This window comes from Mandrillus leucophaeus, unplaced genomic scaffold, assembly GCF_000951045.1.
Source record: "Mandrillus leucophaeus isolate KB7577 unplaced genomic scaffold, Mleu.le_1.0 Scaffold3, whole genome shotgun sequence".
Lineage (NCBI taxonomy): Eukaryota > Metazoa > Chordata > Mammalia > Primates > Cercopithecidae > Mandrillus > Mandrillus leucophaeus.
In genome coordinates, this window is record NW_012103142.1 from 3,120,431 (window position 1) to 3,142,870 (window position 22,440).

General features: G+C 43.4%; 2 protein-coding genes across 5 annotated transcripts in view; one reads left to right on the plus strand and one right to left on the minus strand.

Moving 5' to 3' along the window:
* The window catches only part of SLC26A8 (solute carrier family 26 (anion exchanger), member 8), a 108,839-nt gene extending 100,523 nt beyond the window's left edge, over window positions 1-8,316 (minus strand). The window contains exons 1-2 of one of the 3 annotated variants that reach the window (XM_011986578.1): window positions 7,970-8,316; window positions 2,830-3,019 (exon numbers count right to left, since the gene is read on the minus strand). In XM_011986578.1, coding sequence (XP_011841968.1) covers window positions 2,830-3,017 — 188 coding nt within the window. In that variant the 5' untranslated portion in view covers window positions 3,018-3,019; window positions 7,970-8,316. Of the gene's footprint in view, window positions 1-2,829; window positions 3,020-7,770 lie in introns of all 3 variants that reach the window. The other 2 variants (XM_011986579.1, XM_011986580.1) reach the window with 2 other exon arrangements.
* Window positions 8,317-11,120: 2,804 nt separating this feature from the next.
* Window positions 11,121-22,440, plus strand: part of MAPK14 (mitogen-activated protein kinase 14) — a 94,798-nt gene continuing 83,478 nt past the window's right edge. For both annotated transcript variants that reach the window (XM_011986581.1, XM_011986582.1), the window contains exon 1: window positions 11,121-11,752. In XM_011986581.1, coding sequence (XP_011841971.1) covers window positions 11,637-11,752 — 116 coding nt within the window. In that variant the 5' untranslated portion in view covers window positions 11,121-11,636. The remainder of the gene's footprint in view (window positions 11,753-22,440) is intronic.

The following is a 22,440-nucleotide window of genomic DNA, read 5'->3' on the forward strand; positions in this document are numbered from 1 at the left end:
TTTTCCTTATAATCCTGCTTATTTTATGCACTAAAAAATTATTTGGCCAAGACCATTTACTAGGTGAAGACAATCTCTTTAACAAATTGTCCTGGGAAAATGGAATATCTACATGTAAAAGAATAAAGCTGGACCTTTACCTTATACTATATACAAACATTACTTCAAAAAGGATCAAAGACCTAAATTTAAAAACTAAAACTATAAAATTCACAGAAGGAAACATAGATGAAAATATGCACCATCTTGGCCCAGAGCAGTGGCTCACACCTGTAATCCCAGCACTTTGGGAGGCCGAGGCAGGCAGATCATGTGAGGTCAGGAGTTCGAGACCAGCCTGGCCAATTTGATGAAATCCCATCTCTACTAAAAATACAAAAATTAGCCGGGCATGGTGGCGTGCACCTGTAGTCCCAGATACTCGGGAGATGAGGCAGGAGAATTGCTTGAACTTGGGAGGTGGAGGTTGCAGTGAGTGGAGATTGCGTCGCTGCAAAAAAAAAAAAAAAGAAAAGAAAAGAAAAGAAACAAAGAAAAGAAAATATGCATGATCTTGAATGATCTTGAATTTGATAATAGTTTCTTAAATATGGCACAAGAAGTCCAGGCAACAAAAGAAAATACAGAAAAATTGGATTTCATCAAAATTAAAAACTTTTCTACATCAGACAGGTGTGGTAGTTCACACCTGTAATCCCAGCACATTGGGAGGCTAAAGCGGGCAGATCACCTGAGGTCAGGAGTTTAAAACCAGCCTGGCCAACTTGGGGAAACCCCATCTCTATTAAAAATACAAAAATTACCTGGGCGTGGTGGCATGTGCCTGTAGTCCCCACTACTCGGGAGGCTGAGGCAGGAGAATCGCTCAAACCCGGGAGGCACAGGTTTCAGTGAGCGGAGACTGTGCCATTGCACTCCAGCCTGGGCAACAAGAGTGAAACTCCGTCTCAACAAAACAAAACAAAACAAAACACCAAAAAACTTTTCTACATCAAAGGACACTATCAACAGAGTGAAACCTACAGAATGGGAGAAAATATTTACAAATTATGTAAGATTTACAAACATATATCTGATAGAAGTTTAATATCCAGAATATATGAAGAACTCCTATAACTCAACAACAAAAAGACAACCTAATTTTACAAAGGACAAAGGAAATGAATAGACATTTCTCCAAAGAAGATAAATAATTCACCAATAAACACACCAAAAGATACTCATCATCTTTAGTCATCAGGAAAATGCAAAACAAAAGCAAAAACAGAAAACCACGATGAGATATCATTTCATACCTAATAAGTTGGCTATAATTAAAAAAATGGAAAATAACAAATGTTGGAGAGGACATGGAGAAATTGTACATTGCCAATGAAAATGTAAAGTGGTGCAGCTACTGTGGAAAACAGTTTGGCCGTTCCTTAAAAAGTTAAATTTACCACAGATTTATGATGTGATTCAACAATTCTAGTCCTAGTTATATCCCTAAACAGATTCAAACAGATCTTCTGTGCCAATGTTCATGGCAGCATTATTTACAGTAGCCTAACGGTGGTAGAAACAACTCAGATGTTCATTAATGAATGGATAAACAAAATGTGGTATATAAATACAAGAGAAAATTATTCAGCCATAAAATGAAATGAACTTCTAATACATGCTACAATAGGGATGAACCTTGAAAACATTACGCTAAGTGAAAGAAGTCAGACACAAAAAGACAAACATATTGTATGATTCTACTTAAATGAAATAGCTAGAATAGGCAAATTCGTAGAGACAGAAAGCAGAAGAGAGGTTACTTGGGCTGAGGGGAGGGGAAATGGGGAATTATTGCTTAACAGAATTTCTGTTTGAGGTGATGAAAAAGTTTTGGAAATAGATAGCGGTGGTGGTTGCACAACATTGCGAATGTCAATCATGCCACTGAATTGTATATTTAAAAATGGTCAAAATAGCCAATTTTATGTGAGACGTATTTCACTGCAATAAAAAACATTTTAAAAATTATTTTGAAAGAGGTTGATTAACTTTATCAGACTGCTAGGAGGTTCAAAGCACAAAAACAGGCTAAGAGCCCCTGTACTGCAGGACCTAGCCAGTCACAGTGGGTATCAGAGGTGGTGGTGGTAGACTCTACCTTGATGACCATGAGTACCACCATGTGGGCACTGCTGGATATGAGACTAGAAGAATCTCATTCCCCTACCATTCATCAGTCCACCATGGCTATCTTATTTATTTATTTATTTTGAGACGGAGTCTTGCTCTGTTGCCCAGGCTGGAGTGCAGTGGCACAATCTCGGCTCACTGCAACCTCCGCCTCCCAGGTTCAAGCAATTCTCATGCCTCAGCCTCTTGAGCAGCTGGAATTACAGGCACGTGCCACCACACCCAGCTAATTTTTGTTTTTTTTAGTAGAGACGGGGTTTCACCATGTTGCCCAGGTTGGTCTAAACTCCTGGACTCAAGTGATCTGCCTGCCTTGGCCTCCTGAAGTGCTGGGATTACAGGTGTGAGCCACTGTGTCTTGCTGGCTATCTTATTTTTGGTCAGGAGTCTGGTAGTCGTGGTTGATTGAACAAGGGAATTACGAAACATCCTCCTTAGATACTGTAGGGACACCCAAGATCTTTATGCCCAGGAAGTTTACAATCAAAAAGGTACTACAAGACAAACCACAAAAATGACTGAAGAAAAATTACACAATCACCTACAGGATTCTGATTACAGGAACTCAGACAAGAAAGAGAAGTGGACACCAAAGGAGTCAGGTTAGGTTTCAGTCCTGCCCCGCTCGGTGGCGGCTGAATGATCGGACACACGCACCGGCACTGGACGCGGTGTGTGAAGGTGGTGATGTTGATGTTCATGTTCCCGGATGAGGAGGCCTTCCTTTTGTGTTCCTGTTGAAAGGTCTCCTCATTGTATACTTCACGTTTAACATCATATGGGAATGAGCTTTGCCTGGACTTAGAGCTGAAGCCAGAGATGGCGCTCCTCTCTAGTTGTGCCATTCCTGGATGAGTGGGAAAAGATCAAATAAAAAAGCATTTTCAGTAATCCAGATCCTCAGCGTATTTTTGAGGAAATAAAATTCCTATATAATAATGTTTTACACTTTCATAGCATCTTTCAGTTGTACAAAACTCTTTCTCAATGTTGTATAATTTTATGTGTATTCTTTTCATTTTTCAAATGGAGACAACAAAACCCAGAAGTTTAAACAGTCTTTGCTGTTTGATACTTATTAGAGCCAGGACTAGAACCCAGGTGTCCTGGTGGGAGGCCTAGTTTTCTTTATATTCAATTGCGTTGATATGTTGTAGGAAAATGATCAAGAGATAGACAGTATTAATCAACAATTTTCACTGAAAATGCTCACTATCCAGCATATATGAAGAAGTCCATATGAAGGGTTAAGTGCTCAATACAAGTCTTCTAACTCCTTCTCTAAAATAGCAGCCATCATTACCCCTTTACCTTTTACTTTTCTTCACAGCACTTGCCAGCACCTGATTCATTATTTGTCTGTTTGTCCACTGTCTGTTTCCCCCACAAAATGTAAGGCCAGGGGCTGGGCGCAGTGGTTCACATCTGTAATCCCAGCACTTTGGGAGGCTGAGGCGGGCGGATCACGAGGTCAGGAGATTGAGACCATCCTGGCTAACAAGGTGAAACCCCATCTCTACTAAAAATACAAAAAATTATCTGGGCATGGTGGTGGGCGCCTGTAGTCCCAGCTACTCAGGAGGCTGAGGCAGGAGAATGGCGTGAACCAGGGAGGCGGAGCTTGCAGTGAGCTGAGATCCGGCCACTGCACTCCAGCCTGAGCAACAGAGCCAGAGACCGTCTCAAAAAAAAAAAAGTAAGACCAGGAGGCAGGACTGTGACTCTTCACAGCAGCAGCCCCAGGACCCAAAATAATGGTTTTCACTTAGCAACTTAGCAGGCCCTTAACAAATATTTCTTGAATGACTGCCAAGTATACAGTTAGTGGCCTCACGGTGTAGCAGAAAAAGCTACAGAAGTTTGAGACTAGACTGGGCAACATGGTGAAACCCTGTCTCTACTAAAAATAGAAACAAAATTAGCTGGGCATGATGGCATGGGCATGTAGTACTAGCTGCTCAGGAGGCTGAGGTGGGAGGATCACCTGAGCCCAGCAGGTGGAGGTTGCAGTGAGCCAGAATCGCACCACTGTACTCCAGCCTGGGTGTCAGAGCAAGACCCTGTCTCAAAAAGAAAAAAAAAAAAAGAAAAAGAAAATATATCTATATTATCCTGCTTTTTAAAAAGATTGAAAAGATAGAGTAAATGAGGATGGATAGGAATCCGTCTCTGGGAGAAAGTATAACCATTCTTAATAATCTATGTTTTTGAACAATAAGAAAAACATAAACTCTAAAATTCTTCCAATAAATGTAGAAAAGCATATGTATAAACCACATACCTATAAAATATATTGGTAAACCCTCAAATTATATAGATTACACAATTATATAGATGATGGGTGATGCCACACATAAGTTTAATGTGTCAGCAACTTTGTTTTCCTTCAGAACAATCACCATCATCATCATCATCACCAACATTTATTGGGCATTTATCCTATGCCATGCATTGCACTAGATTTTTTCACAAGTTATGTCATTAAATTTCCACAATAATACCAGTACTACTATTTCTTTCATTTTACAGGTGTAAAACTAAGATTTTAGAAAACGTCAGTAATTGGGCCATAGTTATATATTGTATTTTTACCCTCAAAGCATTGCGTAGAAGTAGTATGCTGTATAACAACCATGAACTAAAGATCACAAATTCACTAAACCATTGAGGTGACTGGGGAATACATAAGAGGATGGGAGAGGTATTTTACAATATGTCACTTAAGATAATTAGTGCTTCATGTCTCTCAGAAAAAGAAAAAAAGGTAGAACTGTGTATTAAAATGTAAGGAATTCCGCCCCCCACCCCACCTTTCTTCCCCCACACATAGGAATACAGACCCAATCTTCCTTACTTTCCCCATATAATTGTCCAGTGTACTTCCATGAGTAGTCTCTTTGTTCCCAGTAACCTAAACAAGCCTAATTAGTCTGCTAATGACAAAACTGATATCCTGGGTCACATCGAGAGTCTAGGACCCAGCATTTTGTTCTGAAAGTGAAATTAAAGCAGGATTGGTGTAAAATAGGCAAAATATGACCGTCAAGGAGTGGTGGGAACAGTGGGGCTGGCAAAGGCAGCAGAAGCTGCTTAGCTCCAGCCATTCTTGCCATTGGTCAATGTGGGGCCCGGAATAGCTTAGATCTGATCTTTTCCAGGAGAAGCCATAATGCCAGATTTTTATGTGGATCTTCTGACTTTTAAATGTTGTCAATTACTTTACATATGTTTACATATATATCTACATATGTATGTATATGTATATTTTTTATTTTTTATTTTTTTGAAGATGGAGTCCAGCTCTGTCACCAAGGCTGGAATGCAGTGGTGCAATCTTAGCTCACTGCAACCTCCACCTCCCAGGTTCAAGCAATTCTCCTGCCTCAGCCTCCCAAGTAGCTGGGATTACAGGCGTGTGTCACCACACCCAGCTAATTTTTGTATATTTGGTAGAGACGGGGTTTCGCCATGTTGGCCAGTATGGTCCTGAACTCCCTATCTTAGGTGATCCTCCCACCTCGGCCTCCCAAAGTGCTGGGTTTACAGGCGTGAGCCACCGCGCCAGGCCTATTTAAAGTCTTTCAGCAGAAGTAGTAATACGCACAGAGATGCACTTTGGGAAGATGAAATGTGCCAGTGTTGTGTTCTAGAGCTGAGCTGTCCAGTATGGTAGCCACTGGTGACATGTGCCTATTTAAACTTAAAATAAAAAATTCAGATCCTCACTTATACTAGCTAGATTTCAAGTGCTCAACAGCCATATGGCTAGTGGTTACCTTACTAAACAGTGCAGATATAAAACATTTCCATCATCACAAAAAGTTGTTGGACAGTGGAGATAGGAGAGACTGAGGCAAAACAGCCAATTGGAGACCATTAATATTATGATAATCTAGGAGAGGTTATCAAGTCATAAACTCCTACAACCACAGTGAGGATGGCCAGGAGGAGCAGGTGGAAAGTTGTCTTTAAGGAACTCCAACAAATGTCTGGCTAACAGCAGCAAGGGTAAACACATGGTTTCCTTATTATTGTTTTTTAAGTAATTTTCTTTGGAATTTCTCCAGCTCCATTATGTCTTTCTTGATTGATTTCATGTACTAGCAGGACCCTTCCCAAGAAGATGCAATGACCAGAAACTCCTACTGTTGAGTAGGCCCCACTTAGCAAGATCTACTGAATCAGAAACTCTGGGGCCATCAGTCTGTTTTAAGAAGCTATCCAGACTGCTGGGCCCCCAGAGTTTCTGATTCGGTAGGTCTTGCTAGGTAGAAAAAAAAGCAAAGAAGCTGTCCAGGTGATTCTGATAAAAATTAAAGTATGAGTACCACTATAAATATAGTGGATTATCTTTCATGAGCCTTTCAGTGCTAAGTTTGGGGGCCCTGTTAAAATACAAGCACTTTTGGCCTAGCTCTTTCACCCTCCATAGTGCCCTTATCTATCCATCCATCCATCCATCCATCCATCCATCCATCCATCCATCCATCCATTTATCTAATTATTTACATTATCTGTGTTCAGAGTGTTTTAAAAGTAAAAAATAGGCCAGGCATGGCTCACTGGCTCATGCCTGTAATCCCAGTACTTTGGAAGGCCGAGGCGGTTGGATCAACTGAGGTCAGAAGTTTGAGACCAGCCTGGCCAACATGGCGAAACCCCCTCTCTACTAAAAATACAAAAATTAGCTGGGTGTGGTGGTGTGCCTGTAGTCCTGGCCACTCAGGAGGCTGAGGCAGAGAATTGCTTGAACCCGGGAGGCAGAGGTTGCAGTGAGCCAAGATGGAACCACTGCATTCCAGCCTGGGAGACAGAGCAAGACTCTGTCTCAAAAAAAAAAAAAAAAAAAAGTCAGGAATAAAAAGCTTAAATACAATCCAATTTTATGGCTATTGACCCAAATGATATGAAATCTTGAAAGCTAGTTTAGTTCCAGGAATATCTTCCCCCGAACTTTCTTATGTTTTCTATAATCATGTAAAGGCTAAATTCACTTCCAAAATTTCAAAATAAGCATTTGTAATTCCATCAGAAACAACCCTAAGCGTGTTACTACCTAGGTTTTTATGGAGAATGTATTGGGAATACAGAAAAAGTATAAGCAAAGAGCCTGGCCTTTAGATCCTTTAGTCACTTTGAATAGCGGCTAGGGATGACTAATAAGATGATAGTCCTTAAGTGGATGACCATTGGACACATAGGACAACCACCTTCCGTGCAATGTGGAGACTGTAACACGGTGTGTTGGAGAGATGCTCATTATTGGGGTGGGGGTGCTGGAGAAGGCTTCACAGGGGCCCCTGACACATCAATAGCATTTGACATGAAAAGAAAGGGGCAAGGAGGTGGGGGTGGGGATTCAGTCACAGGGAATAAAATGAACAAAAGCAGTGAGGTCTGAAAGGAGGAGGAACGGCTGGCCGGGAAGTCAGGCCTCGGGAGGAAATGGATGGGATAGGCGGTGGGGTGCAGGTAGCACATCAGTTCTGGGGCTTTTGACAATATAGACAGGAGAATTTGAAAGGATGCAGCTTGCAAAACGCACACACTGTCTCTTGTCATTGCCATCCACACGGCCTTTGAAAGTAGAGACAATACCTGAGAGATAAGCTCCCAGGGACGACTGTCATTCATTCATTCCACAGATACTGACTGAGCGCCTGCGGCGTGCCTGGCTCTGCGGCATACCTGGGTACCTGCCGGTGACAGACGCAGCCCCCGCGATGGGACCCGCTGTGGCCTCGCCGCTCACCGCCTGCAGCCCCCGGCGCCTGGGCGTCTCCCGGCAGCGGCTCACCTGGCTCCTTGGCGGGGGCGGGAGTGCGAGCGCTGGGATCCCACACGGCTCCCGCCTGGCTGGCGGCGCTGCGGACGCGGATACCGGCGGTTCCCTAGCCGTTGTGGCCTAGCCCGCGGACGTTCCGGGCGGGCAGAAGATGAGAGTGGGGGAGGGGACGAGGAAGGGGAGCATGAACAGCTGGGCTAGGGAGCCGGGAAAGGGGTACCTAGGTCGCCCTCCTCATACCTGAGTCGTGGGAGCCCCTTGGTACTTGGTAAACCTGGGTACCGAAGCTCCTACTCTCTCTGAGGTTTTACTATTCTTGATCGAGGGCCAATTTGGTGCCAGTCCTCGTGCCCTGAACATACAGCAACGCACATGTGTACTGCACAGACGGTAATTCACTATCGTCTCCGGAAGACTTAGCCTTCCTCAGGTCAGAAGCGGTAAAAGGAAATGGAGGCTAGGAGGGTTACCCAGGTCTCCAACCATAGGCTCTCTGCCCCACAGGCCTGGCTCTCCCCACTGGATGACACCTTCCTGCCCAGATCGTCGGCTCTGGATGCAGACATGCCGTCTGCACTCACTCCCTTTACCCTCCTCCCACACTATCCCTGTCCCTATCACTGTCTCTCACTCCACCTTGTATTCCTGCTTGGCCCAGTTACAGTTTTACACTTGTTTGTTTGATGACTGTGTTGATGTCTACCTTATTATGCACTTTGTGTATTCCTTTTTGTAAATAATCTTAGCCCTATGAGGGCAGGGATTTTTATCCCTTTCATTAACTGTTTTATTATGAGTGCCTACAACATTGTGGTGGACATAGGAAGTGTTCAATGAATTTGTGTTGAATGATTGCCCTCCCATTGACTGTAAGCTCCACGCAGACAGCAACTGTAGTTTTTAATCACTTTTTAACTACAAGTGCTTGGCACCTAGTAGGCATTTAATACACATTGGTTGAATGAGTGTATGAATATACTGCTTACTTTATCTTTACCCTTCCATTCACCCTCACCTCATTATCCCAATTTGTAGGATAAAAATGTGCATTTCTGAGGATTCCTACTTCCAAGCTTCTTCCTCACCCCTTGTAACCATTCCCTCATTCCCTCGATCCCCCCAACCCCATCCCTCATTTCTTCACAACCATGTTTTTGCTCTTACTTCCCCTTCACCCTCCATTACTTCTTAGAAAGCTTCCTAGCCTCCCTAGTTTGGAACATTCTCAAGCATCATGTTTTTGTAGATAAGAGAATTCCAGCTAAGCTACATTGGATCCAAAACAGCTTTCCATGAATCACCCATGACTCTGTTTTTTGGTTTTATATTGCTTTCCTTGAGGAGGACTGATAAACCTGTACCACTTCTTAAATTGAAATCATGGTCATTGTTCACAATTTTTTCAACAAATACTTATGGGACATGTTTTATGTTATAGACATTGTGCTAGATATTGAGACAAGATAGGCAAAGTCTGAGCCCTCCAAGGTGTGTATGACAGAAAATAGAATAATCACAGGAAATGTTGAGAAATGTCCTGGCTTGGACCTAGTTATTTCTAATACAAGAAACTAAGACAATGATGCAGGATCTGATTCTTCTGCTCATTGTAACAAGCTTTAGCATAGGTGTAGGTTGATAATGGATGTAGGCATGGGGTTATAATGCCTTGCCCATTCACATTTATCTTGTTTAGTTTTTACCAATGACTCTGTTAGTCGGGAATGCAGGGCAGGAATTCTCTCGTAGAAGCTGGAACTAAGGTTCAGGAAAGGTCAGTTGACTTGCCTAAATTCGATGAGACTTCTGCCCTCTTCTCCTTACTTGAAAGGCGTGAGTTGAATGCTTAAAATCCTCTTCACTGATGGCTCTTCAGGATAGGAGTCAGTTTCAAATCTTCAGTGTGATGGTTTTTTAAATGCTTCTCAAAGGGAGATATCAGACTTTCCTGAATCAGAATTACCTAAGATGTATTACAAAAATACATGCTCTTGATGCCTTCCTCTGACCTACCCAATTAGACTCCCTGTGAGTCCTGGGAACTTGCATCTTAAACTCCCAGGGTGATTTTTCTGCATGTAAGTTTAAGAACTATTAGGAGAGTTTGAATGGAAAGCCTCAGCCTTTTTTTTTTTTTTTTTTTTTTTTGAGACGGAGTCTCCTTCTGAGGCCAGGCTGGAGTGCAGTGGCACGATTTTAGCTCACTGCAACCTCCGCCTCCCGGATTCAAGCAATTCTCCTGCCTCAGTCTCCCGAGAAGCTGGAACTACAGGCTCAAGCCACCAGGCCCAGCTAATTTTTGTATTTTTTAGTAGAGACGGGGTTTCACCATGTTGGCCAGGATGGTCTCTATCTCTTGACCTCGTGATCCGACCGCCTCGGCCTCCCAAAGTGCTGGGATAACAGGCGTGAGCCACCGCGCCCAGCCCCTGGAAAGCCTCAGCTTTGATGCAGGGTTAACATTTGCCTTTGGGACATATTTCGTCAGCATCTCGAAGAGTAACCCACATGTAGAGTAACCCATATGTCCTTGAGCAGATGGGAATGCAACAGCCTTCTGGCCAGAACCTGTCTCTCACTTTTTTTTTTTTTTTTTTTTTTTTTAAAGAGTTTCGCTCCTGTTTCCCAGGCTGGAGTGCAATGGCGCGATCTCGGCTCACCACAACCTCCGCCTCCCGGGTTCAAGCGATTCTCCTGCCTCTGCCTCCCGAGTAGCTGGGACTCCAGGTGCGCGCCACCACGCCCGGCTAATTTTGCATTTTTAGTAGAGACGGGGGTTTCTCCATTTTGGTCAGGCTGGTCTCGAACTCCCGACCTCAGGTGATCCGCCCGCTTCGGCCTCCCAAAGTGCTGGGATTACAGGCGTGAGCCACCGCGCCCTGCCACCTGTCTCTTTTTCATGCAAGTGTTTTTTGGAATTTGGGGGTTCAGCTGAGCAGGTGCTCCGCTGCTGGTAACTACTCGCAGTTAAAGATCTTTTGACTCTTTCCCCGACACGCTATTTGTCACTGTCGTTTTCCACCACAGAGCCAGGTATTTGCCCTGCCGGCCACGGTGGGGCGCGCGCGGCGTGTGCTGCCCGCTTATCTCTTCCTTCCCTGGTCCGCCTTCGCGCCCTTAAGGAGACAGTCCCTGGGAGTTTCTGCCTTTGGGCTCCAGTTGTTGCTCTCTTCTCGCGAGAACTGCTCCTCCCATCCTCTCCTCTCACGAAGCCCCGCCCGCGAAGAGGTTCCATATTGGGTAAAATCTCGGCTCTCGGAGAGTCCCGGGAGCAGTTCTCGCGAGAGCACTGCGGGAGGCTCCTGTTTGCTGGCTGTGGAACCGCGACCACTGGAGCCTCAGCGGGCGCAGCAGCTGGATCCGGAGTACTGCGACGCAGCTCGGAGTCGGCCTTGTAGGGACGAAGGTGCAGGGAGATCGCGGCGGGCGCAGCCTTGAGCGCCGGAGCGCGTCCCTGCCCTTAGCGGGGCTTGCCCCAGTCGCAGGGGCGCATCCAGCCGCGGCGGCTGACAGCAGCCGCGCGCGCGGGAGTCTGCGGGGTCGCGGCAGCCGCACCTGCGCGGGCGACCAGCGCAAGGTCCCCGCCCGGCTGGGCGGGCAGCAAGGGCCGGGGAGAGGGTGCGGGTGCAGGCGGGGGCCCCATAGGGCCACCTTCTTGCCCGGCGACTGCCGCTGGAAAATGTCTCAGGAGAGGCCCACGTTCTACCGGCAGGAGCTGAACAAGACAATCTGGGAGGTGCCCGAGCGTTACCAGAACCTGTCTCCAGTGGGCTCCGGCGCCTATGGCTCTGTGTGGTGAGTGTCGCCGGGCCTGGGGCCGCTGTGGGCAGGGTGGCCCCTCGCGCCCGAGAGCCAGGCCTGCACCACTGCTCTGCGTTGCGTCAAGTGGCAGGAATTTTCCTCGGGGGAGGGCATTGCTGCCCCTTCGAGCTCTGCCTGTTCTGCACCTCCTGCACCCCTCGCCCTGCACTCACGCGGGTATTGCGGTCCACCGTGTGCAGCGCTCAAGTCCGCTGCGAGAGGTAGGTGGTGGTGCTGGAGCTCAGTTCTGGCTAGCACCCTGCGCCTTCGCCTCTCGGAAGGTTGCTGCTCGGCGGCAGGCACTGGGGGAAGGGCTGCTTCCTTGGGGGTCTCCCTCCCGACCTGGAGCAGAAGGACCCTCTCCCGCGATGCGCCCACGCTGTGGCGCCGGACCCTGTCCTCTGAGCAGACAAGCTTGGGGAGCTGCCGGGAGAAGCAGAAGGGCAGAGCCCAACCCGAAGACTGCGGTCATCTAAACAAAACTGACCAGGAAGGGAGCTCTCTCCGGGCCTTTTTTTTTTTTTTCCCCCAAACCTCTGTCGAAATCCCATCTCGAGAAGTGTTCTTTTTGAAATCGCACTTGAATTAGCAGCGATCCATAGAGCTTAAAATACCGACTTTATCTCGGTGAACACTGTGCCAGCTTGAGTGGTGTGTTTCCGATTCAGTTGAAAGCGTATTTCCTTTCTGTGGAGGGGCGGCGGTGGTAGTGCCTGCAAGAACGCTGCAGCTTGAGAAACTGGCAGTCTCACTGATTAGTCACATACCACTGCTCATTTAAGTATTGTTCGACAAAACAGTTTTTTCATTTGGAGCAAGAAAGATTCAGATCTGTAAGGCGCCCTCAAGATCAAAAAATTATTAACAGTGCTAGGAGGTATTGTAAATATTTTTTGAGATAATTCCTGCGAATACTGTGTTTTAAAAGTCCCTTTCAGAGTTTGCAGGGATTTATCTAGTTATCTGCATTTATGGCCTGAGGTACACGATGGTTTTCGTAAGGATATGGAACCACATAGAAAAGGAAGGGAAGAGATACTTTTTAGCTTTAATTTACACCGTGAGTGTGTTTTAAATTAAGTCGATACCATGTAATTTCCAGACCTGAAATATTTCACTAACTGCTCTCTAATTTTCAAGGCTTTATACCCTGTATTTTAGATTTTCTATAATTTAAAAGCTACGGATCTGAAACTAAATATCAGATTTAACTGTTAGCTTTTTCTGTGTTTTAGTAATTCGTATTGTATGCGTCATTTGAAAAGGGGCCTGTAAAATCGTTTTTTGTTTTGGAACAAATTCCAGGCTTTTGGATGTGTTAATCTTTAAATATGATTTCTGTGTTTCCCAGAGTCACATCATGAATTTCCTGTTTGGTAGAATCTTCTGGGTAATTGAGATTGTGCAATTGTGTCCAGTAACAGATCATATTGCATTTTCTAGTTCAAGCTGCTTAAGTTATGTTGCAGATGGCACCGTGCGTGACATCTTTCTCCCATTTTTACAGCATGGCAGTTTACATTTTAAAGGAATTTGCAGGATTTTACATTCAGAGAGTGTGTATGTGTATAGTTGATTTGCAGCATTTTACATTCGATATATACATGTTAATATATGTATATCCATTCAGTATATACATATTTATATCTAGTTGATTTGCTAATTTTCAAAGATGTATTTGGATCATTGTTCTTTTAATATTTTATAGCTCATTAATATACTTCCATTTTTTCATTCGTGAATTGACACATTCATTTCTGTAGTATCACGTTTTTGTTTTCAATGCTATTTAAATTTTAATGGAGTGATAGCAGAATAACTCAACTGTAGAGGGTTTGGGTGAACTCCAGTTGAATTCCTCGCAAAGGTTCAGTACTGTTGGTGACTAGCTCTGCACTGGAACAGGAGATCCAGATTTACAGTGAAGTACCATTAAAATTAACTCCACATTTCTTTAGTGGTATATTTTTCTGTGGTATAAAAGCCAGCAGAGGCAGGGCGCGGTGGCTCAAGCCTGTAATCCCAGCACTTTGGGAGGCTGAGACGGGCGGATCACGAGGTCGGGAGATTGAGACCGTCCTGGTTAACACGGTGAAACCCCGTCTCTACTAAAAAATACGAAAAAGTAGCCGGGCGAGGTGGCGGGCGCCTGTAGTCCCAGCTAACCGGGAGGCTGAGGCAGGAGAATGGCGTAAACCCGGGAGGCGGAGCTTGCAGCGAGCCGAGATGGCGCCACTGCACTCCAGCCTGGGCGACGGAGCGAGACTCCGTCTCAAAATAAAAAAAAAGCCAGCAGTATCTGACACTTAAAAGTACTTTTATTGAACAGATTTTTAAAAATAGGTAATATATTGACATTGTATAAAATTTGAAAGTTTTAAAAAGGTATTCAGTGGGCCGGACGCGGTGGCTCAAGCCTGTAATCCCAGTAGTTTGGGAGGCCGAGGCGGGTGGATCAGGAGATCCGGAGATCGAGACCATCCTGGCTAACACAGTGAAACCCCATCTCTACTAAAAATACAAAAAATTAGCCTGGTGTGGTGGCACGTGCCTGTAGTCCCAGCTACTCGGGAGGCTGAGGCAGGAGAATGATGTGAACCCGGAAGGCGGAGGTTGCAGTGAGCCGAGATCGCGGCACTGCACTCCAGCCTGGGCGACAGAGCGAGACTCTGTCTCAAAAAAAAAAAGGTATTCAGTGTAAAGTCTCGTTTTTTGTTCTCCAGCCACTCTACTGTCTTTCTCAAAGACAAGCACTGTTAAGTGTCTTGTGTCTTTCCAGGGGGGCAGAGTTTTTTTATTTGCTTGTTTGTTTAGTAGTCTTTCTACTAAAGGGATTTAAGATGTAACCTACAGCATATTGGTGAAGGAAAATACAACTGAAACTGAAATTATTTGACAGTTAACAATAAACAATTATAACTAATATTGGAATGAAAATACCAGAATTTAGATTTACAATTAAGTGTTATCTTATTCAGAGTTTCGGTGTAGTTATTTGAAGTTGTTCTTTTCTTTGAGATGAAGTCTCACTCTGTTGCCCAGGCTTGAGTGCAGTGGTGCCATCTCGGCTCACTGCAACTTCCACCTCCTGGGTTCAAGCGATTCTCCTGCCTCAGCCTCCCGAGTAGCTGGGACTACAGGTGCCCTCCACCATACCCAGCTAATTTTTGTATTTTTAGTAGAGACGGGGTTCTCCATGTTGGCCAGGCTGGTCTCAGACTCCTGACCTTGAGTGATCTGCCCTCCTTGGCCTCCCAAAGTGCTGGGATTACAGGCCTGAGCCACTGTGCCCCGCCTAAAGTTGTTCTTTCAATGAGTACCTTTTTATGTGTGGCAGAAAACATTTTTTGGAACTTCTTTTAGAATCCACTTTGGAGCCTATGATACTCTTCTTCTTCTTTTTTTTTTTATTTTGAGACAGAGTCTTACTCTGTTGCCCAGGTTGGAGTGCAATGGCACCACCTCTGTTCACTGTAACCTCCACCTCCTGGATTCAAGCGATTCTCCTGCCTCAGGCTCCCAAGTAGCTGGAATTACAAGTGTGCAACACCATGCCCGGCTGATTTTTGTATTTTTTAATACAGACAGGGTTTCACCACGTTGGCCAGGCTGGTCTCTAACTCCTTACTTCAGGTGATCTGCTCACCTTGGCCTCCCAAAGTGCTGAGATTACAGGGGTGAGCCACTGTGTCTGGACATCCATCTTCATTTTTTTGAGAGCAGATTTGATTTTAGGGAATAACAGTCCATTTGAATCCAAATAATTTAGGGAATTTGGACTCAAAGATTAGGCAATCAGGTTGGTGATACTACTGTTTTAGGTCAGATAGGAGTTACAACTATAAAGTAAGGACACAGCATTTTTTGTGTGACTTCTTGAACTGGACGTGAAGTCTGCTTCCAAAAATATCTCCGAATTTTATTTTATTAATATTTATTTATTTTGTAGAGATAGGGTCTTACTGTGTTGCCCAGGCTGGTCTCAAACTCCTGGCCTCAAGCATTTCTCCCACGTTGGCCTCCCAAAGTGCTGGGATTATAGGGATGAGCCACCACACCCAGTCCCTGAATTTTATTTTCAAGAATGAAAATAAATGAATAGAATATTTCAGTGAATAAAATTCATTCATTGAAATATTTGTCAGTTTCCTAATTATTGCTCTGAAGTGCGGTATACTTTGATGTGTAACATAAATTATTTTAAGCCTATATTATTTTAATTTATACTAAGTATAGTAAAAAAACAAGTAGCAGCCTGTGTGATAACCAACTATGAATCAAAATAAGATTTTACATATATGCCTTTCCTTTAAAGGGTAAAGGGAACTAGACTAGGTCTTGCAGTTTTAAGGAACTTTATGCATTGTCTGTGAGGGGAAATGAAGCAAAATTGTTTAAGAATACATTGTTGCAAAGCATTGATTTTGGGGTTTTGGGACAGAAGGGGAGAATCTTTGTGGTGAGTTTAAGGAAATACAAACAGGAACTTAAAAGTGCCTTTCCTCTGGGGTACTGTTTTTCCAGGCCCTTGCTGTTGATTAGAGGAGGTGGGGCACTGGTAACCATAAAATAGGAGGTGATAGTTGAGAATTACTCTTAGATCATATTCAACTGTTTATTCAACAGTGTTTATTGAATACCTACTATGGGCCAGATAGCTAGTAGGTTCTGGAAGTAGAGTGCTAAACAAGACAGAAACAAGACAATCCATTCTCAACTGGAGCTTATAGTCTATTGGGTTTAATAACTACATTTTGTGGATTGCTTGCTATGTTCTAGCATTGTGCTGTGCACTGTATCTTCAGCATAGAAAGTATATAACAAAACCTTTGGTAAAAGGATAGCAAAACTTGCTAAGAAATAAAATACAACTTCTTAAGTGCTTTGTGGAACAAGATTATTCTAGTATAATAAAAATAAATGAAGCTAACTTTTTTTAAACTATTAGTGGCCATTCACCATTTTAAATCTTTTTTTAAATTATTTTTTATTTTTTTTAGAATGAGCCAGGGCGCAAAGAAATAAAAATACATCATTATTAAGTATACAAGGGTGACTTTCTTGACTCCTGACCAGTGAGAAGGTCTACTTTTCTAGTAGTGATAGTAGGTCCATGCTGAGCTTTCCATTCTTTTCTTTGTAACCAAAAGTAAGGTAGTTGCCTGTATGTTACCAGTGCTAGTCAATAAGAAATCTTTAAACATAATTAATGGCAAACATTTGTATTATTTATGTATAAAGATTGTTTTAAGAAAGAGTTCATTTGAAGCTGACTGTAAAGTCATTTTATTTATCAAATCCCATTTTTCCACTGTTTTTTTTTTTTTTTTTTTTTTTGCCCAGGCTGGAGTGCAGTGGCACAATCTCGGCTCACGGCAACCTCTGCCTCCCGGGTTCAAGTAATTCTCCTGAGTAGCTGGGATTACAAGTGCACGCCACCACGCCTGGCTGATTTTTGTATTTTCAGTAGAGATGGGATTTTACCATGTTGGTCAGGCTAGTCTCGAACTCCTGACCGCGTGTTCCGCCCACCTTGGCCTCCCAAAGTCCTGGGATTACAGGAGTAAGCCACTGCACCTGGCCTCCACTGGTTCTTCTTTAAAATAAGCTTATCTGGGATCTCCAGGTTTTCAATTCTGGCAGTTTGATTTCTTGATACTGAGGAGTACTCTGCTTTTGATTTCTTCCTAGCCCAGTCTCAGAGATGATCTGTGTTGACTTTGCCTTTCATGGGCAAGAGTACAGATATTGCTGAGCCTCTAGGGCCTACAGTTCAAAGATGGAAGAATTCACTGGGGTAGATCACCCTCACTTTAGAATTAAATGACATTTTTAGGGATTTTTGCAGTTTATAAAGTGTTTTCATTCAAAGCGTTATCAATCAGTTCTCACTAGCTCCATGGAGGCTGATATTTATTAACCCCATTTTATAGATGGACTCATTCATTAAAAGAATGGCATACTTGTCAGTGCTACTTTTAGTAGTCTCCTTTCCGATAGATGTGGGCTGCTGAGGTTGTGTGGTGGCACCTTCTCTTATGCAGTTCGCCTCCTATTGTGAAAAAGGGATTGCTGAGTCACTCGGAATAGAGCTTGAGTGTAGGAAAGCAATCCCACCAGTGTCATTGCCCAGTTTATGTGAGGGGAAATGACTTAATTTAACCCATTAAAGTCATGTCTCCTTCTCAGAACTGATAAACCAAAAATGCACTCATTGCCCAGATTAAATTTTTTTCTGAAGGAATTATTAGGCAGTGCAAATAGTTAATTCCTGAATTTATGAATCCTATTGGTTTGAAATTCTTAGTGTGCATTTATGTAAAGTTGGGACTGTCCATACATGTTTGTGTTATGTACATATAGGATATAAATAGAAATAACTGCCTCTCCAGCCCTTTGAAAATATATTAGATTTTTGCTTTTTGCAGTAAAATTTGTTGTAAAACTGATTTGTTCTTATCTAAGAGGTATAATTACTGCAGTGCTCAGAAAAGTCTCATTATAAAGTGGGCACCCCTGACTTAGAGCTTAGGAATTTCTTCTCATGGCTGCTATGGAAGTCATGCACCTATTTCATCAGAAAAATAACCAAAAACTTCTTTAAACTTGGAAATGTTTTTTGTAAAAGAAACATCAGTATTTGGAGTTGTTTGTCTTTCACAGTGCTCCCATAAATTAAGTACAGGCACAACTCATCTTATGCTTCACAGATAATTGCTTTTTTTTTTTTTTTTTTTTACAAATTGAAGGTTTGTGACAACCCTGTGGTAAGCAAGTCTATTGGCATCATTTTACCAACAGCATGTGCTCACTTCATGTCTCCATGTCACATTTTGGTAATTCTCGCAATATTTCTTTTCTTTTTCTTTCTTTTTTTTTGAGACAGAGTTTCGCTTTGTCACCCAGGCTGGCGTTCGGTGGCGTGATCTCGGCTCACTGCAACCTCCGCCTTCCAGTTTCAAGTGATTTTCCTGCCTCAGCCTCCCGAGTAGCTGGGACTATAGGCATGTGCCACCACGCCCAGCTAATTTTTGTATTTTTAGTAGAGATGGGGTTTCACCATGTTGGTCAGGCGGTTTTCGAACTCCTGACCTTGTGATCTGCCTGCCTCGGCCTCCCCAAACGCTGGGATTACAGGTGTGAGCCACTGTGCCCGGCAATTCTCGCAATATTTCAAACTTTCTTCTTCTTATTAAATGTTATGGGGATCTGAGATCACTGATCTTTGATGTTACTGTTGTAATTGTTTTGAGGTATCTGGAACCATGCCCATAGGCAGACTTAATTGATAAACATTGTGTGTGTTCTGACTGCTCTGCCAACCAGCTGTTGCCTCTCTCCATCTCCTAAGGCCTCCTTATTCCCTGAGACACAATAATATTGGAATTAGGCCAATTAATAGCACTACAGTGGTTTCTAAGTGTTCAAGTGAAAGGAATGGTTGCATGTCTCTTACTTTAAATCAAAAGCTAGAAATGATTAAACAGTGAGGAAGGCATGTCGAAAACTGAGATAAGCTGAAAGCTAGGCTTCTTGTACCAAACAGCCAATTTGTGAATGCAAATGAAAAGTTTTTGAAGGAAATTAAAAGTTATATTCCAGTAAACAAATGAATGATTAGAAAGCAAAACAGCCTTGTTGCTGAGATGGAGAAAGTTTTAGTGGTCTGGATAAAAGAACAGACCAACCACAACATGCCCTTAAGCCAAAGCCTAATCTAGAGCAAAGCCCTAACTCTCTTTAATTGTATGAAGTTTGAGACAGGTGAGAAAGCTGCAAAAGATAAGTTTGAAGCTAGCAGAGGGTGGTTCATAGGTTTAAGGAAAGAACTTGTCTCCATAGCATAACTTTATAGTGCAAGGTGGCTGGGGGCGGTGGCTAACATCTGTAATTCCAGCACTTTGGGAGGCTGAGGCAGGCAGATCATCTGAGGTCAGGAGTTTGAGACCAGCCTGGCCAACATGGCGAAACTCTGCCTCTACAAAAAATACAAAAATTTGTTTTTTGTATTTTTTGGTGTTGTGGCGTGTACCTGTAGTCCCAGCTGCTTGGGAGGCTGAGGCAGGAGAATTGCTTGAACCCGGGAAGTGGAGGTTGCAGTGAGCCACTGCAACCAAGTGGCAACCGAGATTGTGTCACTGCACTCCAGCCTGGGTGATAGAGCAAGAGTACATCTCAAAAAATAATAATAATAATAAAAACTTCCATAGATGAGACATTGCTTCTCAGAAATGAATAAAGCAAGTAGTTTCTTGAGGTGGAATCTACCGTTGGTGAAGATGCTTATGAACATTGTTGAAATGACAACAAAGGGTTTAGAATATTACATAAACTTAGTTGATAAAGCAGCAGCAAGGTTTGAGAGGATCGACTCCCATTTTGAAAATAGTTCTACTGTGGGTAAAATGCTGTCAAACACCATTGCAGGCTACAGAGAAATCTGTCACGAAAGGAAGAGTAAATCAATGCAGCAAGCTTCACTGTTGTCTTATTTTTAGGAATTGCCATAGTCATTCCAACCTTCAGCAATTATCACCTTGATCAGTCAGCAGCCATCAACACTGAGACAAGACCTTCCACCAGCAAGAAGATAATGACTTGCTGAAGGCCCAGGTGACCCTTAGCATTTTTTAGCAAAAAAGTGTTTTATTTATTTATTTATTTATTTATTCATTCATTTATTTTTTCGAGACAGAGTCTCGCTCTGTCACCCAGGCTGGAGTGCAGTGGCACAATCTCGGCTCACTGCACCCTCCACCTCCCAGGTTCAAGCAATTCTCCCCCCTTAGCCTCCCGAGTAGCTGGGATTACAGGTATGCGCCACCATGCCCAGCTAATCTTTGTATTTTTAATAGAGATGGGGTTTCACCATGTTGATTAGGCTGGTCTCAAACTCTGACCTCAAGCGATCCTTCTGCCTCAGCCTCCCAAAGTGCTGGAATTAATAGATATGAGCCATCGTGCCTAGCCAATAAAATATTTTTAAATTAAGGTGTGTGTATGTGTGTGTGTGTGTGTGTATTTTGACATACTACTAGTGCATACTTAATAGAGTACAGTATCATGTAAATATAACTTGTATTTGCATTGGGAAACCAAAAAATTCATGTTACTCATTTTTTTTGTGATACTCACTTTGTTGTGGTTATCTGGAACTGAACTCATGATATCTCTGAGGTACACTTGGATGTATGTGTTAAGGATTTACAAAATTAACCAGTTTTCTCATGCAGTGTTCAAGTCTATTAATAATTTATTCTAGGGAAGAAGAAGTGGTGGTTTGTAAATTCTGCACTTAACAAAATACTGGGTTTTGGGCATGCTTGGCTCCAAGGCTGAATGTAGTGGGGAAAGAAGTATACGAGAGTGAGGAGTCTAGGATTTCCAAGTTTTGGCCTTGGGCAAATGGATATATTTTAGTGCTGTTTTTTTGAACTTTGTGTTACAAAGTTACAAAGAGTGTTACAGGGTACAAGATTATAGAGAGAAAGGGGAAGGAACATAGGTTCATGGTAATCTCCTTGAGGACAGGACTCATTATACCTTGAGTGTCTACCATGTATGGTTTGCTGTAAGTGCTGGAGATGAAATATGAATAACAAAGACAAAAATTTCTGCCTTAAGAAGCTATATTCTGGCCAGGTGCAGTGAGAGATTATATTCTGTAATCCCTACACTTTGGGAGGCCAAGGTAGGAGGTTTCCTTGAGCCCGGTAGTTAGAAACCAGCAGCCTGGGCAAAATGGGGAGACTCCTCTACTAAAAAATAAAAATAAAAAATTAGGCAAGCTTGGTGGCACACTCCTGTAGTTCCAGCTACTTGGGAGGCTGAGGTGGAAGGACTGCTTGAGCCTGAGAAGTTGAGACTGTAGTGAGCTGTGATCCTGCCAGTGTACTCCAGCCTGGGTGACAGAGTGAGCCCCTGTCTCCAGAAACAAACAAAACAAAAAAAAAAAAGGAAGCTATATTCTAATGGGGATGGCAGTGGAAGTATATAATAAACAAGTAAAATTTATAGTGTGTGAGGTAAGTGCTGTGGAGAAAATGCAACAAGGGAAGGAGAGTGAGTGCTAGGGTGCCTATTGCACTTTTAAGCAAGGTGAACAGGGTAAGCATCATTGATAAAGTAACAATTGAGCAAAAACCTGAAGAAGGTGATATAGAACACTGGTTGGACATGGGTGAGGATGTAAGAACATTCTAGGCTGAGGATTAACAAGTGTGCAAAAGCCCTGAGGTAAGGGCCCTGTGTTCCAGGAAATAGCTAAGAGGCCAGTACAGCTGGAGCTAAATGAACCAGGGGCCAAATATAGGGAGAAAAGTGGAGTGAGGGATGGGTCGCAGATGTTCAGGGATCATGTAGGGTCTTATTTGCCTTTCTAAAGACTGTGACTTTTCCTTTGAGTGAGAGGGGAAGCCTTGGAGGGTTGTGACCAGAGGAAGGACATGACCTAAATCATGTTTTGACAGATCACTGCGCTCTAGGGTCCCAAGTGTTTCATTTCGGTTCCTTACCCATTCTACCCTAAATGACTACTGTGAATAGGATAGAATGGTGGAGTTAGATGAATTGATGCAGAGCCCTGACCCATGCTCACAACTCTCATTCCAGCAGTCCCAGAGTGCCAGAGCCAGTATTTTTGTTGGGCCCTAGAAATTTAGGGTATTCCAGTCCAGCTCTTT